Here is a 16,216-nt window from a genome sequence, read left to right on the forward strand (position 1 = left end):
GGGAGGCACTTAAGGCGGTTCTTAGGGGCCAGATCATACAGTATGCATCATTCATCAAAAAATCCAAAGCATGAGAACTCATGGAGTTGGAAGGGAATATTAAAAGTGCAGAGGCAGAGCTGAAGCGCCGAATGTCGTCTGATGCCCTCAGAGAATTGACCCAATTGAAATACAGATATAATATTATTTTGTCACGGAAGGTGGAGTTTTGGCTGTTTAGGGCAGACAAGTTGAGTTGGGAGACAAACCAGGGAAGCTTTTGGAAAGATACATAAAGTAGAGAGAGTCTTTTTCTACCATTCCCTCAGTGAAATCTGCTGGTGGGAAAATATTTACATCAGCGACTGATATTTATAATGCTTTTAAAGAATTTTATCTGGATCATTATAGTTCCACGTCTTCGTCTACTGATGAGGATATTAGGAACTTCGAGGAACCATTAGAACTCCCTAAACTGACGACTGAGCAAAAAAATTCTCTTGATTCTAAGATAAACTTGGAAGAGTTTGGCGAGGTAATTAAGGTCTCCGGGGCCAGATGGTTTTGTCGCTGAATTTTTTAGATCTTATGCTACAGAATTGGCTCCACTTTTGTTAGAAGTTTATACGGAATCATTAAAGAATGGAAAGCTTCCGCCAACCATGACACAAGCCCGGATCAGTCTGATCCTTAAAAAGGACAAAGATCCAAGCAGTGTAAGAGTTACCATCCAATTTCCCTGATCCATCTAGACCTAAGAATATTGTCAAAAATTCTGGCTAACCGATTAAGTTATGACATTCCTTATACATATAGATCAGGTGGGGTTTATTCGGGGCCGCAGCTCTTCTGATAACTTTAGGAGTTTCATCAATATTATGTGGTCAGTGGTGAATGATCAGACTCTGGTCGCGGCCATCTCACTTGACGCGGAAAAGACATTTGATATGGAAGAATGGGATAATCTTTATAATATTTTAGAAATATACGGGTTCGGGAATATTTTTATTGGATGGATTAAGTTACTTTATAGACACTCGGTAGCGGCGGTACAAACAAATGGATTAATTTCAGATTATTTTACTCTGGATAGGGGCACCCGGCAGGGTTGCCCTCTTTCCCCATTATTGTTCTGTCTTGCCCTGGAACCATTAGCAGCCACCATAAGAAGGGAAGATGATTTTCCAGGGGTGGTGGCGGAAAGCATTCCGCTTAAGCTTTTGCTTTATGCAGATGATATTTTATTATTTGTCTCTGACCCCATTAGATCTATGCCTTGCCTCCATAGAATTATTAATTCATATTCTAAGTTATTGGAATACAGAGCCAACTGGTCTAAATCCGAAGCTTTGGCTCTGACAGCGTACTGCACAGTAACGGCTTTCCAGCCGGGTGCTTTCCAATGTCCTAAATAGGGCATTAAGTATTTGAGCATTTTATGCCCAGCAAATTTGACTGATTTAGTTAGTGTTAATTTTGACCGCTTAATAAAAAGTTTTTCGAGCGATGTGGGCAGGTGGGCTTCATTACATTTATCTATGATTGGGAAGGTTAATGTTATTAAAATCAAAATTCAACTACCTGCTACAATCTCTTCCTCTAGATGTGCCCCTCTCTTATTTCAAGCAATTAGATAGCATAGCAAAGTCCTTAATTTGGAATGGTAAACGTCCCAGATTATAGTTCAATAAGTTACACCGATTGACAAAGGTGGGCTAGGCCTAACCAAGATTTTGTTTTATTATTATGCATTCGGCCTCAGACATTTGGCCCATTGGTCACTATTTTGCCATTGCAAAGCCATTCTATCAAACTAATCAGAGAAGTTAAGTTACACCCCGTTATTTCACATTTGCACTCGGTATGGACAAAAGTGTCCAGAGTGTTTAATTCAGACACTTATTTAAATGTTGCCTCAAGCATATGGCTGAACCCTAAATTATGAATTAATAAGTCCCCTTTCTGCTGGTCAGAGTGGATTGTGTGGAGGGTTACTACACTCAGTGACCTGTATGAGAGTGGAGTGTTGAGATCTTTTGAGAATTTGGTTCAACATTTTGGGATTCCCAGATCTCAGTTTTATAGGTATTTACAGCTGCACCACCAGCTCTGTATTGTTTTTGGGAGTAGCACACACCCCCTAAAGCGGCAGATACTCTGGAAGTGGTGATTACTGCTTTTGGAAAAGGTCATGAAGCATCAGTGTATTACTCCCTGCTAATTCAGAGTCTGGGGGACGGAGCTTCAACTTCTCTCAAGAGATTATGGGAAAAAGATTTACATTTGGTATTGGAGGAGGGAGTGTGGGCTAGGATTCTAAAAATGTTTAAGTCTGCATCTAGAGACGCAAGGGTTCACCTTATGCAATTCAAGATTTTACATAGATTTTATTGGACCCCTCTAGATTGTATAGGCTTGGTCTTAAAGACACACCCACCTGCTGGCGATGCCAATCAGAAGTTGGAGACACAACCCATGTCTTTTGGGGGTGTGTTAAGATCCAAGATTTTTGGTTGAAGGTTCAGAGTTGATTGTGTGATGTTTTGGGAACTCAAAGTTTACTTTGCCCCAGAATTTGTATTTTGGGCGATGGGGCAGTCATAAATTTGAGGGACAAACATATAAAAAACAATTGGGGTCTGACCATTATTATGATTGGCAGACAAATAATTTTAAGGGGTCGGAAGTTGGACGGAGCACCATCATTTCCGGAGTGGTGTGCGGAGATGGGGAGGGTGGCAGCTTTCGAGGAGGTGGCAAGTAGAGGGCTGTGGTTTGGGGACTTGTTTGTCAGAAAATGGGGTAATTATTTTGCGGCTTGGGGGACTCTCGGGGAAGGGATGGGGAGAGAGGTCTAGTTTAATTATGTATGTTTATTATATATTTAAAAAAAAAAATTGTTGGGGGTTGGGGAGGGAACATTTAAAAGTGGGGGTTAAATTTTAAATGTTGATTCAGTGTATATGTGTTGTGTTTTTCTCTGTTGTGTCAGAAAAACAATGAGATGAAATGTGTTTCTATAACAAAGACTACTGTTATGCAGCAAAACTCATATCCGATTTAAATATGAACAAATAATTTAACAAAAATAAAGGTTTGTGTTTCATTATTTTAACAAACAGAGTTGTTACTAAAACACAATAAAGCATTTTATTTAATTTTAGATGTAGCTTTAACACAAATTGTCTTGCATTTTTACTTTTCACAGAGGAAAAAATTTGTTTTTTAAACAAAAGGTATTAATTTGTCAAGTACATCACTAACATAGACACTTTAAAGATGATAAACAAAAAGGTTTAAAATAAAATGTGTTTAACATTTTTATTTCAACAAACACTATTTTAAATAAAATATCATACATTATATTTAATCTTTAGCACAAAGAATCTTACATTTTTCTAAGCAAAGTCCTTTCACAAGAGCTTCCAAGCGATAATGAGTTCTTACGGGTCTTCATTTAGTAATGCATATTGCTCAAAAAGTAGTACACCTAGAAGAGTGAAACCACTTCATCTTAACCAGTCTGATTTGTGAATTTTTTCACAGCAAAGTTTTTGTCTGTCAACTCTTAAGTCCACGTGTTGGGAAAGTGAAAAGCAAAATTTTTTTAACAGCTGTTTCCATTAAACCTGCAGTCTGTGGCCATATAAATTCAGTTGTATTAGATAATTTTCACAAATCGTGCTCTTTCACAATCACATTTCACCGCGTTTGATTGCGTGTTACTATCCTAATTGCCTTGTATAATAAGAACAATATAAGGTATGTCAATGATGGTTTTTTGCCATAGAGAACACAGCTAAAAACTGATGACCTAGACAGGTCATACTAGTCGGCTCAAATAGTCCTTCATGATCTGTGAAATGTTTCACAGATCAGTTAATATCAGTCAACCAATATTTCAAGTTTCTGAGGCAATAACGTATTAGAGAAATCAGTATTTAGGCATTGGGAGGTGATGTTCTTAAAACACTTTGCTTATAATATAAGAACACTACTTTCAGAGAGAACTACATTTGTGAAACATTTCACAAATGGATTTTATTCATTTTGATGGCAAAGTGCATATTTGCACTGTGAAATATTAATGTTCTAAGCCATAAAAATAGTAAAAGGCCTATAACTGAGCACTCATACTAAGCTCAAATTGATCTTTATGATTTGTGAAAACTTACACAAATGGAGTTTACTCATTTAGTTGTCTTTGTACATATTGATACTGTGACATATGAAAATTATAAGCTGTATGAGCAATGAAATGCTTATTACTCTTGAATAAGCCATACCAGGTTTAAATTGATCTTTATGACTTATATGTTTCACAGAGCCATTTTAGTCTATTAACTCTTGTTTGAGTACTTTACTTGACTGTTCACCAGAATAATCTGTGGTACAGGACATGGGAGATGATCTTCTTGTTTCACACTGATCAATTTAATAGGAAAAGACAAAACTGGATTTATGAAAACATTTACAAAATTAGTTTATTTATTTACTTGGCTTCATACATCTTTGCATTTTTAAATAAAAATGATCTAGCCAGGAGCGTAGATTCCAGGGGGGATGGGGGAGGTAACCCCCCAGTAATCAAAACAAGGAAGTACAACACCACTTGCCTTTGTTCTAGGCAAGCTGTCTTTCTACCCCTAAATAAAGTCTATGAATACTTGGTTTTAAAAACATTTTAAAGTAAATTACCTTATTGCATTGACGGACAAAATTAAAAGGATAGCTTCTGTTCATACTAGAGGTAGATATATCGGTTTTACTGATTAATGTTATTGGCAAGTATCCACCAAAAATTGCTGTTAGTTTTTATTATTACTATCATTACCTTTACCCAGTTTTCTGATTAATATATAGGCTATAAAAATCCAAATTTGGTATCTAATTGCATTGTATCAGTGCAAAGTCTCCATTATTTCAAGATAAGAGTCCCACGTGTTTTGGGCTTGTTTATAGTTAAAAGTCCTGCATTATGCACCAAATCTTATTTTTTTCTGCTTATGATTTTGGGATTTTGGTTGGAAAAGAAACTGCAATCAGGATTTTATTCATTTTGGACTCTTGTAGCTTTTGTCTGTGCCCATCAAGTAAGGAAAGACAAATAATTTTTTTTTTTTAACAATCATTAAACCAATTTTAAAAATCATGGGCCAATTAATCAGCATTTGCTACCACTTTAGTTATTGTTAGTGGCAAAATCCAGTATCAGTCAACCTCTAGTTCATACCTGAGGATGCTAAAATAGTAGTTGCCATCTGTTTCCTAAAGTCCTCAATTGCTTCTTGACTTCTATCAATGCACATTTTTGGGGGGACATCTGGGAAATTTTAGAGCATTTCCTCTCCAAACTGAAAAAAAAAATTATATTGTGTCGGCTCCTTTTGTAATGTGCATAATAAATATGCTTACAAGTTAAGTGTAGAGGGGTTCGAGTAGGAAGGACACGGGAGCCGGTTTCACAGTCCACGTGAGTCAACTTTTAATGCATGTTGTCTTCAGCTTTACAACAAAGTATTGGCTTTTCAGCTTCACAACAAAGTATTGGCTTTTCAGCTTCACAACAAAGTATTGGCTTTTCAGCTTCACAACAAAGTATTGGCTTGGCTTTTCAGCTTCACAAAATATTGGCTTTTCAGCTTCACAACATAGTACTGGCTTTTCAGCTTCACAACATAGTATTTAGAACACACATAATGTCTCTGGTCTCTCTCCCAGTATGTCACACAGGAGGCCTTTTAAAGCCTGTCTCCATCGTCCCTGAAACGAGACACAGGTGTTTAATATCAGTAATCACCAGGTGATGGCCCTTACCACTTCCTCTCTCCCCAGTGACAGACACATGACCACATCCTGCTCCACATACCCCCACTGCCCGACTCAGGCCCGGGCTGGCTTGCTAACCCATTCCTGGAGAGGAAATCAGCCACAACCATCTGCGGCCCCGGCCTGTGGACCACCTTAAATTTGAAGGGCTGAAGTGCCAGGTACCAACGAGTGATCCACGCATTGGTATCCTTCATGCGGTGGAGCCACTGAAGTGGGGCATGATCCGAGCAGTGGATGAAGGCCTGCCCCAGCAGGTAATAGCGGAGGGTTAGGACCACCCACTTGATGACAAGGGTGCGTCCCCACTCGATCAGGGGCAGTCCGTGGCATGTCGGGGACCAAAATCCACATCTCCACCTCCATTGCTGGACACCGATCTTGGACGCATCTCAGCCCCCCGCCACACACGACAGACAGGCCCAGTCTTCCTGGCTGCACCCGTGGCAGCGGAGACATCAACCTGGGAAGGACGACAGAGAGGGGCCGGGGAGCGGGTATAGGGTGAGAGGGAGGAGAGAGAGGGACAAGAGGAGTAGGAGAAGAAAGAGGGAGAGAGAGAGATCTGGACTGCTGTTTGCCAGCTTCCGGGTAGGCCACCATGTGGGCTTTGGCCAGCTGGATGGCATCATCCATTGACGTGGGGCGATGGCACTGGACCCATTCCACGGTTCCTCAGCTGGTAGTTGCTGCGCCGTGAGCTGGGCCTCCCCGGAAAGCAGCGACAGCAGGTGGAGGGCCCATTAGGTTCACGGCCAGCCGGAGGCGGTGGCTGACTGCTCAAAAAGGCTCACAAATGCCTCTGGATCTTCCTGGGGACCCATCTTGGTGAGCAGGAGGTGCGGCTTCATCGCTGCCTCTAGGGTTGTGGCGGAGGATCCGCCTGGAGCTAGCCAGCTCCATAAGGCCTGCCGATCCTCGGCCTGGAGGCTCCTGGAAGCAGCGTTCCTGCTCGAGGAGAGCTTGCTGGTGAGATTCTTGGATGCTGGCCAGGGCACGGATGACAACAGTGTAGTTGTAAGTTTGAGTAGGAATGACACAGGAGCCGGTTTCACAGTCCACGTGAGTCAACTTTTAATGCAGTTGTCTTCAGCTTCACAACAAAGTATTGGCTTTTCAGCTTCACAACATAGTATTTAGAACACACATAGCGTCTCTGGTCTCTCTCCCAGTATGTCGCTCAGGTGGCCTTTTAAAGCCCGTCTCCGTCATCCCTGAAATGGGACATAGGTGTTTAATATCAGTAATCACCAGGTGATGGCCCTTACCACTTCCTCTCTCCCCAGTGACAGACACACGACCACGTCCCGCTCCACATTAAGATTTTATCTACTTAACCCTGTATGGTATACAATATGTTTTAATGTTAGTCATTATGTTGAAAAGTTTTTCCAATTTTTCCAATTTTTTTCACATTTCTTTTATTTGAAAAACAAAAATGGTCAAATACATGGTCAATAATTTTTTTCTTTTTTTAGAATTACCAACCTTGTATTCCCATGAATGAAATGAATATTTATTTAATGATTTGATAAATGTACTCACATGGATCTCCTCCAAACTAAAATTGAGTGAATCATTATTATTGTCCCTCATATATTGTTATTACAAGCCAAACACTACCTCACTAGCCAATGGGAGGCTCATTTTCATGATCTTATGGAATATACTGTAGTCATGTGCATTTTCACAAGAACACATGACATCAATAGAAATCATAAATGTGCGTTTTATGGGTTTAATTTCAGCAGAAAAGTTGTAAAAAAGGGAAAATAATATGTTGCCATTTGCCTACTGTATCATACAGAGTATCAGATTTCATGAGTATGGACATTTATTTTGAAAATGTTCTTTCAATACCTACATGACAAATATCCCACAACTACTTCCATCCTTTTGGTTTGAGTACTGATTTGTTGTTGGATTCCATCTTAGGCTACACCATTCTTTTCTGCCAAGAATGTTGCAGCGCATTTGAAAGAACCTCCTAAAGTACAAAGGCAAACAAAGTATTGTAAGCTCTAGTTATGGTTTTATGAAATGCATGGGCAACTGAAATGTAGAAGTACCTAAATCTTTCTCCTGCTTTCTTTGATTGTGTCTCCTCGTTTGTTCCAAAATGATCTATTATTGAGACTTCTTTGGAAGCAGCATCTAGAAACTGAGAAAGGAAAAATAGAGATTTCATTACTACATGTAGTAAGAAAAAAACACTTTATTGATAAATTGCTGAATGAATGTTAAGAGCTTGTAAATTCTTTCATGGTTACTATTACAAAGACATACAGTAGACTGATGATGAATATATCAGTTTAGTATGTCCATTATGAAACATTTAAACATCTTACTTCTCCACATATCCATTCATGGGGACACAGTGTTTTGAAGTTTGCCTCTCTCAAAACCACTGAGCTTGTCCCATCTGAATCTGAGCGCAGTGCAGCGATGACAGCTTCTTCAATATTTGTCTCCCAGAGAGTTGTTATTTGTTATGAGTTATTTTCATGTTTATTTTATCATGTACATTTGGATTATTACATAAAAAAAATAAAAATACATTATTAATACCTTTTCTTGGGGATCTTTGATTGCAGCAACTACAGACCATTTCTTAACCTGTTCGCTGTTATCAAATTGCTGAACATCCTTCTTGCATGCATTTAATGACTTTTTTGCTTTTGGTTTGGCAGAAGCTTGGGCGTGTTTTTCACTTTTGATCTTTAAAACAGATTTGTTTTGTGTTCTGTCTAAATGTTTGATTTTCTGTTTTTTGACACAGGCATTATTACAGGGAAACTGTAGTACTTTGACTTTGTTGGTGTATCAAGTCTTTTTGCCCACTGCTCTTCAGTTAACTTGTGATTTCCTTTTCCATTTTGCTTGTGAAAATTTTGATCCAAGTGGCAGATCATGTCCAATCATGTGTTCCCTGTATCGTCCTTTTAAAGATGAGTGAATAGATAAAATCTGCTGGCCTCATTTTCCTTCATTTTTGCACAATTGAATTTTAAACAATTCCAAACCAACATTCAACGTGGCTGTTGGTGTCTCTGGATTTCTGACAGTCTTGTTTTGGTTCATCCGGTTGTTTTTTGCTCTCAGAAGCCAAATGTGTAATGTCACCTAGGAGAATGCCACTACATAGTGGAAAAAGGCCCATGTAATGGTCTGTCAGTAGTTTGACAATCTCTTCACACTTATAAATGTTGTCCTCCATATTGGTAAGCGTGTCTTCTTTCTTAAGAATATCCACAGCCTCTTCCCTGACTTTGACAAACTCAGAGGTAAAAATGATTGTGCTTTTGGCGATCACAATATCTTCTTCAGGTAGGTGTGCTTTGAGGAAAATGTTGTTGTCAACTTCCAAAGTAGTCTGCTTGATGTAACTGTTGATCTCTTCAATTCCAGCTTGTACAGTTGGTGTTTTTCTCCTAGAAAGACAAAGCACATCTCCTGAAAAATTGCTTTAGCTCAATCGAGACTGACACAATTTAGCAAAAGTGCAAAGCAAAACACAGCAAAGTCGTGCAATCCTTTGTCTTTTGCTACTTTGCTGAATGCTTGTGAAATTGTTTTCACCATGTGTGCTGCACAGATATGAACCACTGTGAACTTCATTAGATCCTTTTTCTCAACTGTGTATTTACTGATTTTGTGTGCCCTTTCTAGGTAAGTGTCAACATTTTCTTTGTTGAATGACAGCAAAACACTTTGTATCAAGGCCCAACTAAAATCTGTCTCAATGTGATGCACTCGAACTGTTGTCAATTTGCAGACACTGTGCACAAATTTCAGAAGCCAGGCTGAAATATATGGCATATTGTGCTCATTCGTCAACAGCTCCGAAACTGGAAGTGGTGGTTTGTTTAGACCATCTCCAGGAAGAACAAGAGTGTAGTACAGTACTCTCTTATCTTGATTGGGAATCTTGATTACTACTCCTCCAGCTGCATCAAGATAGAGGATGTGTTGTGATTTTTCCTGAGGTGTAACACAAGAAATCCCATTCCCTGCTCTGTTACATCCCGAGGGACGTATATTATTATATCATTGTGATGGTGATATTTAAATGTAGTTTGATGTGTGTTGTGTCTCCCTGTGCTTTCCTTGTTGTCACTTTTTCTGTCCATTAAGCAGGATAATGAGACCTACCTGCTGTTCATTACCTATGATTGGCTCAGCCCAGGAATGGAGAGTACAAGAGGCCCACAACTCTCTTTGTCTTGGGGAGGGATGTATAGTGAATGTTTTCTTGAGTAGGAGTAGGAGTAGGCGTAGGAGTAGGAGTAGGCGTAGGAGTAGGCGTAGGCGTAGGCGTAGGCGTAGGCGTAGGCGTAGGCGTAGGCGTAGGCGTAGGAGTAGGTATTTGCAGTGGTGTACTGCTTCAACTCCTGTTGAAATACCTGACAGTTGAATGTGCAATTTCTACACTAGTTTTATTACACCAGCTTTATTTTGTAACCCATTTAAGTTGTTTATGTTGTGGGATTCTTTAGTAGGGAGGTGGATGCCATTTACTTTGAAAGATTCAGTTTTCTCCAGTTTATTTCTAGAGAGTGTGTTAAGGAAGTGACTTGTGTTCTTGTTTTCTTTTCAATAGGTAAGTTATTTAAGTCTTCTAGGAAGAATGTCTTTGTTTTGGCTGGCTCCACTCCTGAAGTTATTTTGAGGACATTCCTTGTAAGGCATTGTGAAATTTCCAATTTTTTTTTTGTAGTAATTTGAAACACCTTTTTATTGCCTTTACAATTTTTCCTGTGAGTATAACTTGCCCTGTGGAATCTTGTTTGCTCTTTTACATGTCTAACATGTCCAAACTGGGTGGTGCAGATGCAAAAAATTTGTTTAGGTTCTTTACACAAACTCATTTAGCCTGGCAATCAGTGAATGTGCAAACTGCCTTCAACTTCAGATATAGTCCACATTCTGCTGTTAGGGCATCGAACTGTCTGGTGTTTAAATGCCAAAGGACATGATGGATTTACTCTTTTTAAACAGTGTGTCCAAGAGTTTGAGCTTTATTTCTTCCTCTGCAGGAGCGACTGAGTTTAAAAAAAACAATCTTTACTGTTTGTGGATTTGGAGTTACCTTTCTATCAGGTGTTGCTGGTATCCATTGACTTGTGTCCTTTTCGTCCAGTACCTGGTTCACCATTGTTGTCATTCTTTGGTTCTGCCTTGTCTCCAGCTGAATGACTTTTCAAAGCTGTCTTTCTGTACATTTGCCTTCAGTCATGTCAATGTAAAGATTATCATGTTCTGACATGACATCTGCATTGACAATTTCTTCATTATCCAAGTGGTCTGTAAGCTTTACATTTCTGTGTAAATGCATTTGAACTGTCGATTTTGTCACTTTTGCAATTGCTATGCCATACCGCTGAGAGCCACTTTCTGTTTTTTAGTGTCACTTCCAAAAACATTTAGGGCAAACTCGCCCCATATGGTGGCGTTCCATGGTATTTTCTCAATATTCAGTCCAACTTTTTAAAAAAATGTTCTACCAGCCTTTCAAATCCTTCATTCACCCCAAAAAGGAGTACCTTGCTTCAGGCTTTTTTTAAATTGGTTTGGGCATGATAGTTTGCAGTTTAATTTTGACAGCGTTGCTGGATTTACCTTTTAATGTTGTCCTTTTTTAATTTGTGGTAGGGCCTAAAATTGAATCAGGATGATCAATATTTTCTATTGGAATAAAAACAATATACTGCGTAATAGCGATTGTAACCGCATTCTTCAAACTCTACCAATCATAGCTCACCTTTACCCCATACTTAGCTAGCAACTAGTGTCCTAGGTTAACACGGTGGAATAACCAATCAAAACCTCCAATACAGTGGCATGCATAACATTTCCTTTTAACTGCCAACAGACACTGTAAGGATCATACTTGTCCATCAATAAAAAACAATACATATGGTAAATGTCCATAAGAACAGCTGGCATTAATTTCATTGTTACAATTTAATTTTCAAAAGGAAATTTTTGAAAAGTCTACTTTTCTAAAATATTAAGTGCTGTCTAGCTATTAACACTGCAGTAGCCAGGCTGTTCATAAACGGGGGTTAAATTGGACCAGTACGGTCAGCACCTTCGATTCCAAAAAGAAAAATCAATTTGTCAATTCATCCCATTTATTGTATTCTCCGTTGCGGGTTTTTGTTTGATCCATTTGACTTTTGACTTGATCCAAGTGTGCTTGCTAAAAAAATTTTCAAGTTAATGCTTCGCTCTAGTCAGTTGCGGGCCTGTAGAGGCAGCATATAGAGAGCAGCATGAGACCGCGCGCCCCCGCATATAGACATGCATTCCGCTTCTGTACCGCGCCGTGGTCCGATCTCCGTTTCAAAGAATGGCATCAACTGCTCACCTGTTTCTTCTTAGATACACACATGCAGTAACGATTTTGCTTAATTTTTATACACAAAGGGATTTTGAATCCAAAATCACTCGCATCCAAAGCAACAATAACATTGATCAATATACAACTTGATCAAAACACCACTCAACCAACACACTGTAAAAGATTTCACTGTTATTTGTATTCATTTTTGTTGTTGTGTATTTTGTTTGTTTTTCATATCTTATTTTGAAATTTCTAGTTACTGTTTCATGTCATGTGATTTCATGTTTCCCTTCATGTTCATATGTCTTGTTTTCATTGGTTGATTGTCTTATCTTGTTTAGTTCTTTTTGTGTTTATTGGTTATCCTTGTCATGTGTTCTCCCATGTTCATGTATTTAACCCTCATGTTTTCCATTGTCAGGTATTGTTGAATGTAACTTTGGTTGTGAATTCAAGTTTGTCAAACTCAAGTTTATGTCAAGTTAAACTACACCTTCAGTCTACACCTTGTTTACCTTCAAACTTAGTAGCACCAAACATCACAAGCAGCCTCAAGAATGGACACAGAGTGGCCGTATAACACTTTGAGCAGAATATTGCACTAGAGATCGTTAAGTTTGTTCAAAATGGAAAGCGAGAGCTAGAAAGAGCACACTCGTGTGCATGGTTGTCAGATTGCACAAAATAAGTATAACATTAGGCAGAATATTTCCAATTTGCGCACATAAATCTCAAATTGGGGGTGTTGCGCGTTAGGTCCCAATGCAAGATAACTGAAATATCCAATGACAAAAATGCTTTTAGGATAAATGAGCTGTAGGCCACATTAAACCATGTGGAGGGCCGGATCTGGCCCATGGGCCGAAAGTTACGATTCATCTTAGTTTTATGGTCCATTTTCCAAAAGCATAGCAAATTAAGTAGTACTTGAAAATGCTTTTAGATTTACAAGTGCTCTGGAGTAATCATACAGCTTAAGAACATTGTAAGGACACAGACTTATGCAGACACCTGCAGGACAAGCGTGAAATTACACTTCATACAATTTTAAATACCTATAGCTACACTTCATGCTAATTTAATATCAATATACATAAGTTTTATTTTTCTTAACCAAAAAGGTTAGTTGCTGAGAACTGTAAAAATTACAATCAGAGAGAGAAGGAAAAAAGTCAATAACTTGATGCCATGCATGATATTGTCTCCTCATCCTCGTCTCCTCTTCCTCTCTGACACCTAAGGGCGCTCTCACCCGTACCACGCGTTGTGTAGTACAGCACAAGTTACCGTTATCACTTTTTTGAGTGAAGAGCAGATCTCCCTTTGAATGGTGAATGTCCCTAAAGTGCAGCTTCCACGGGTCTCCTTATTTTGCGCTACGTGATAACACTGTGAACCTTGTTATATTCAATTAATGCTTGTCATTAGCAGGACTATACACAGGGCCTCCACTGTCTTCACTGATTCTGGAAGCTTTAATCTTGACCCACAGAGTAAATTTTAAAAACTAAATAAAATGCACATCTGATGAACGAAGCAGTGATTGTGTAAAATATATCGTTCTGCATAAAACGATTGCAAAACAAAATACAATTATGTAGTGAATTAAGTTCACTCAAAAAAAAAAAAAAAAATAACTCTTTGGATGAACTCAATTTGATTAAGTGCAGGATTTCCATCCAATACATATGTATAGCCCCAACTTATACAATGTACATACATGCAATGAAATATAATTGAGTTGGTCCAACTTAATTAGGTCAAATAATATTTAAATGAAATGGTTACATTAAAAAACTGAAACTGATTTACACTGGCCCAACTCTAATATATTTAATTGGAAAATAAATTATAAGGTAGGAATCCTTCTAATTCTGTCCCCTATACACAAACAAAAGAAGTTCACTGAACTTAATTAAATTGAGGAAAACTTTTCCATGCGACTAAATTAATTTTATTAAACGTTTATATACTGTATGCTAGGTAAGCAAGTTTAATGACAGTGAAACTGATGCACCGTCAGTTTAATAACAACTGCTTATGGAGTTAAGCAGTACTTGAATCAAGAATCACTCAGAAGTGAAAGTCCATCCTCAAACTAAGCACAATCGCCAGTCTTCACCGCAATGGTAACCCCCAAAATTCCAGCCTAACAGAGACACTTTAAATAACAATATAATAGAACATTAAACATGAACAGATCTCCTCCTGTTCTCATCTTGCTCAAAGATGCATAAAATAACACCTAATTTAAATATTTGTTCACCACATCCAATCCCATGCGAAGCATGCTGGGAAATGGAAACCCCCCTGCCCAGTATCATTAATGCTACAAAAAGTATTAATGTAGTCCCAACTCAAATGGATTAAGTAAACTTACATTTTTACAAATGTAATTGGATGTAATGCAGTGAAATCAAACTGAGACGAAATGTTCTAGAATTGTGCTACTTTAGTTTTAAAAAATCCTTTTTTTTGAGTGTTGTATATTTAAGAAATATTTTTAAATATTTCCAGCGAGGTAAATAACAAACGTTTTAAGTTACACAACAAATATAATGAAGTTGCAATGTCCGGCAGCATTATATGGTCACATTTCATCACTTCACGTTTATGGACCGCGTTCAGTAGCACAAAGTGCATCCTCACACGTTCATGTTAAGTGCAGTTTTGGGAAACGCACGTAAAAAATAATGAACGTTCGTAAAATCGCTCATAGAAAACGCTCTTAACCGCTAAGATCAATCGTTATTCGGAAACAAGGCCCAGGTCTGTTCTATAACCAACTCCCAAACAGGGCAAGAAGAAGGTAACTTGTCCCAGCTTTCATCTGATTTTTATAAAATGTATAAAATACATTTGATGGCATTCTTAATCAGTTTTTTTTTTTCATCTAATGTAAAACACAAAACCAAATATTCCATATAATTATGTATTTTCACAATTAATTTGAAAAATTACATGCATAAATATTGACAGACAAATCTTTATCCCAGTGAAATGTATTCATCTGAAAGAAAAAAAAACTTCTATGAACTACATACCATACAGGCATATTAATAAATCCATATTTATATACCCATGCATTTTACTAAAACACTTTCTTATTAAAAAAAAATTAAGCTGGGATAGGAGAAATAATTTAACACAGAAACATTTACATCAGCTTTAAAAAGAAGTCAGTTTTTGGTTAGTATCCTAATAATTGGTGATGTTAGTCGCGTAATGCACGATTTTCTCTCTACACAATCCTTATATTATAAACTGATATGCTGAAACATTTACGAATATTATGAAACTTTGAATATATTTGATATTATATAAATCATATATTCATAAAGTACAATACATGTTAAGCACTAAATTATGTAATATGTATAAATCAAACTAAAGATTAATTTATAAACTGTTATTGTTAGGACACACACAAACAACAATCAGCGGAACTACACTCTTAAAGGAAAAGTTTCAAAATGGACCCTTTCGAGGATTCTAAACATTCGTTCATGTTCCTTATAGAAAATGTCTAGACCCCTGAATACTAAAGGCCATCTGTAATTCGGATTCCTAAATATAGTGGTAATGCTGGGAAATGATGATGTATTGTGATGTCCGTTTCTGCCAATCAACGTTATATGTTCTTGTTACAAAGATTTCTTTACACGTCAATGTCTCTGGTTCATGCTGTCAGTAGATGGCGATAATGCGCGATATTAGTTTGTGATTCGCCATTAGAGAAGAAGATGATGATGATGATGAAGATTCCCCGCGCTGAATGAGAATAAATGTGACATTCATCTGTTTTATTTCTTCAGTGATTTCACAAGTTTTATTTGCAGTGTTTATTTTCGGCGGGAGAATTGTAAAACTCCAGGAAACAAGTGAAATCTGTGTGACACTGTTGTAAAGATGTTTATTAAAGAGGAGAGTGAAGATATGGCTTATCCAGAAGCATGCAGAATTAAAACCGAACACACTGACGAACAAACAGGTTGGTGTTCATTCTTCATTCTTTACATTCAGACAGTTGAACAGATTTGATGACTGTAGTTATAAAATTAT

The 16,216-nt window shown here is 37.9% G+C and overlaps 1 protein-coding gene across 2 annotated transcripts in view; it reads left to right on the top strand.

Annotated features, from left to right (window-relative positions):
• The window catches only part of LOC127450351 (gastrula zinc finger protein XlCGF57.1-like), a 152,577-nt gene that overhangs the window by 102,754 nt on the left and 33,607 nt on the right, over positions 1-16,216 (top strand). The window contains exon 1 of one of the 2 annotated variants that reach the window (XM_051714405.1): positions 15,905-16,145. The exons of the other annotated variant lie outside the window; for it this stretch is intronic. Coding sequence (XP_051570365.1) covers positions 16,064-16,145 — 82 coding nt within the window. The 5' untranslated portion in view covers positions 15,905-16,063. Of the gene's footprint in view, positions 1-15,904; positions 16,146-16,216 lie in introns of those variants that run through there. 2 annotated transcript variants of the gene reach the window in all.

The sequence above is a fragment of the Myxocyprinus asiaticus genome, chromosome 13 (genome assembly GCF_019703515.2).
Source record: "Myxocyprinus asiaticus isolate MX2 ecotype Aquarium Trade chromosome 13, UBuf_Myxa_2, whole genome shotgun sequence".
Classification (NCBI taxonomy): Eukaryota; Metazoa; Chordata; class Actinopteri; order Cypriniformes; family Catostomidae; genus Myxocyprinus; species Myxocyprinus asiaticus.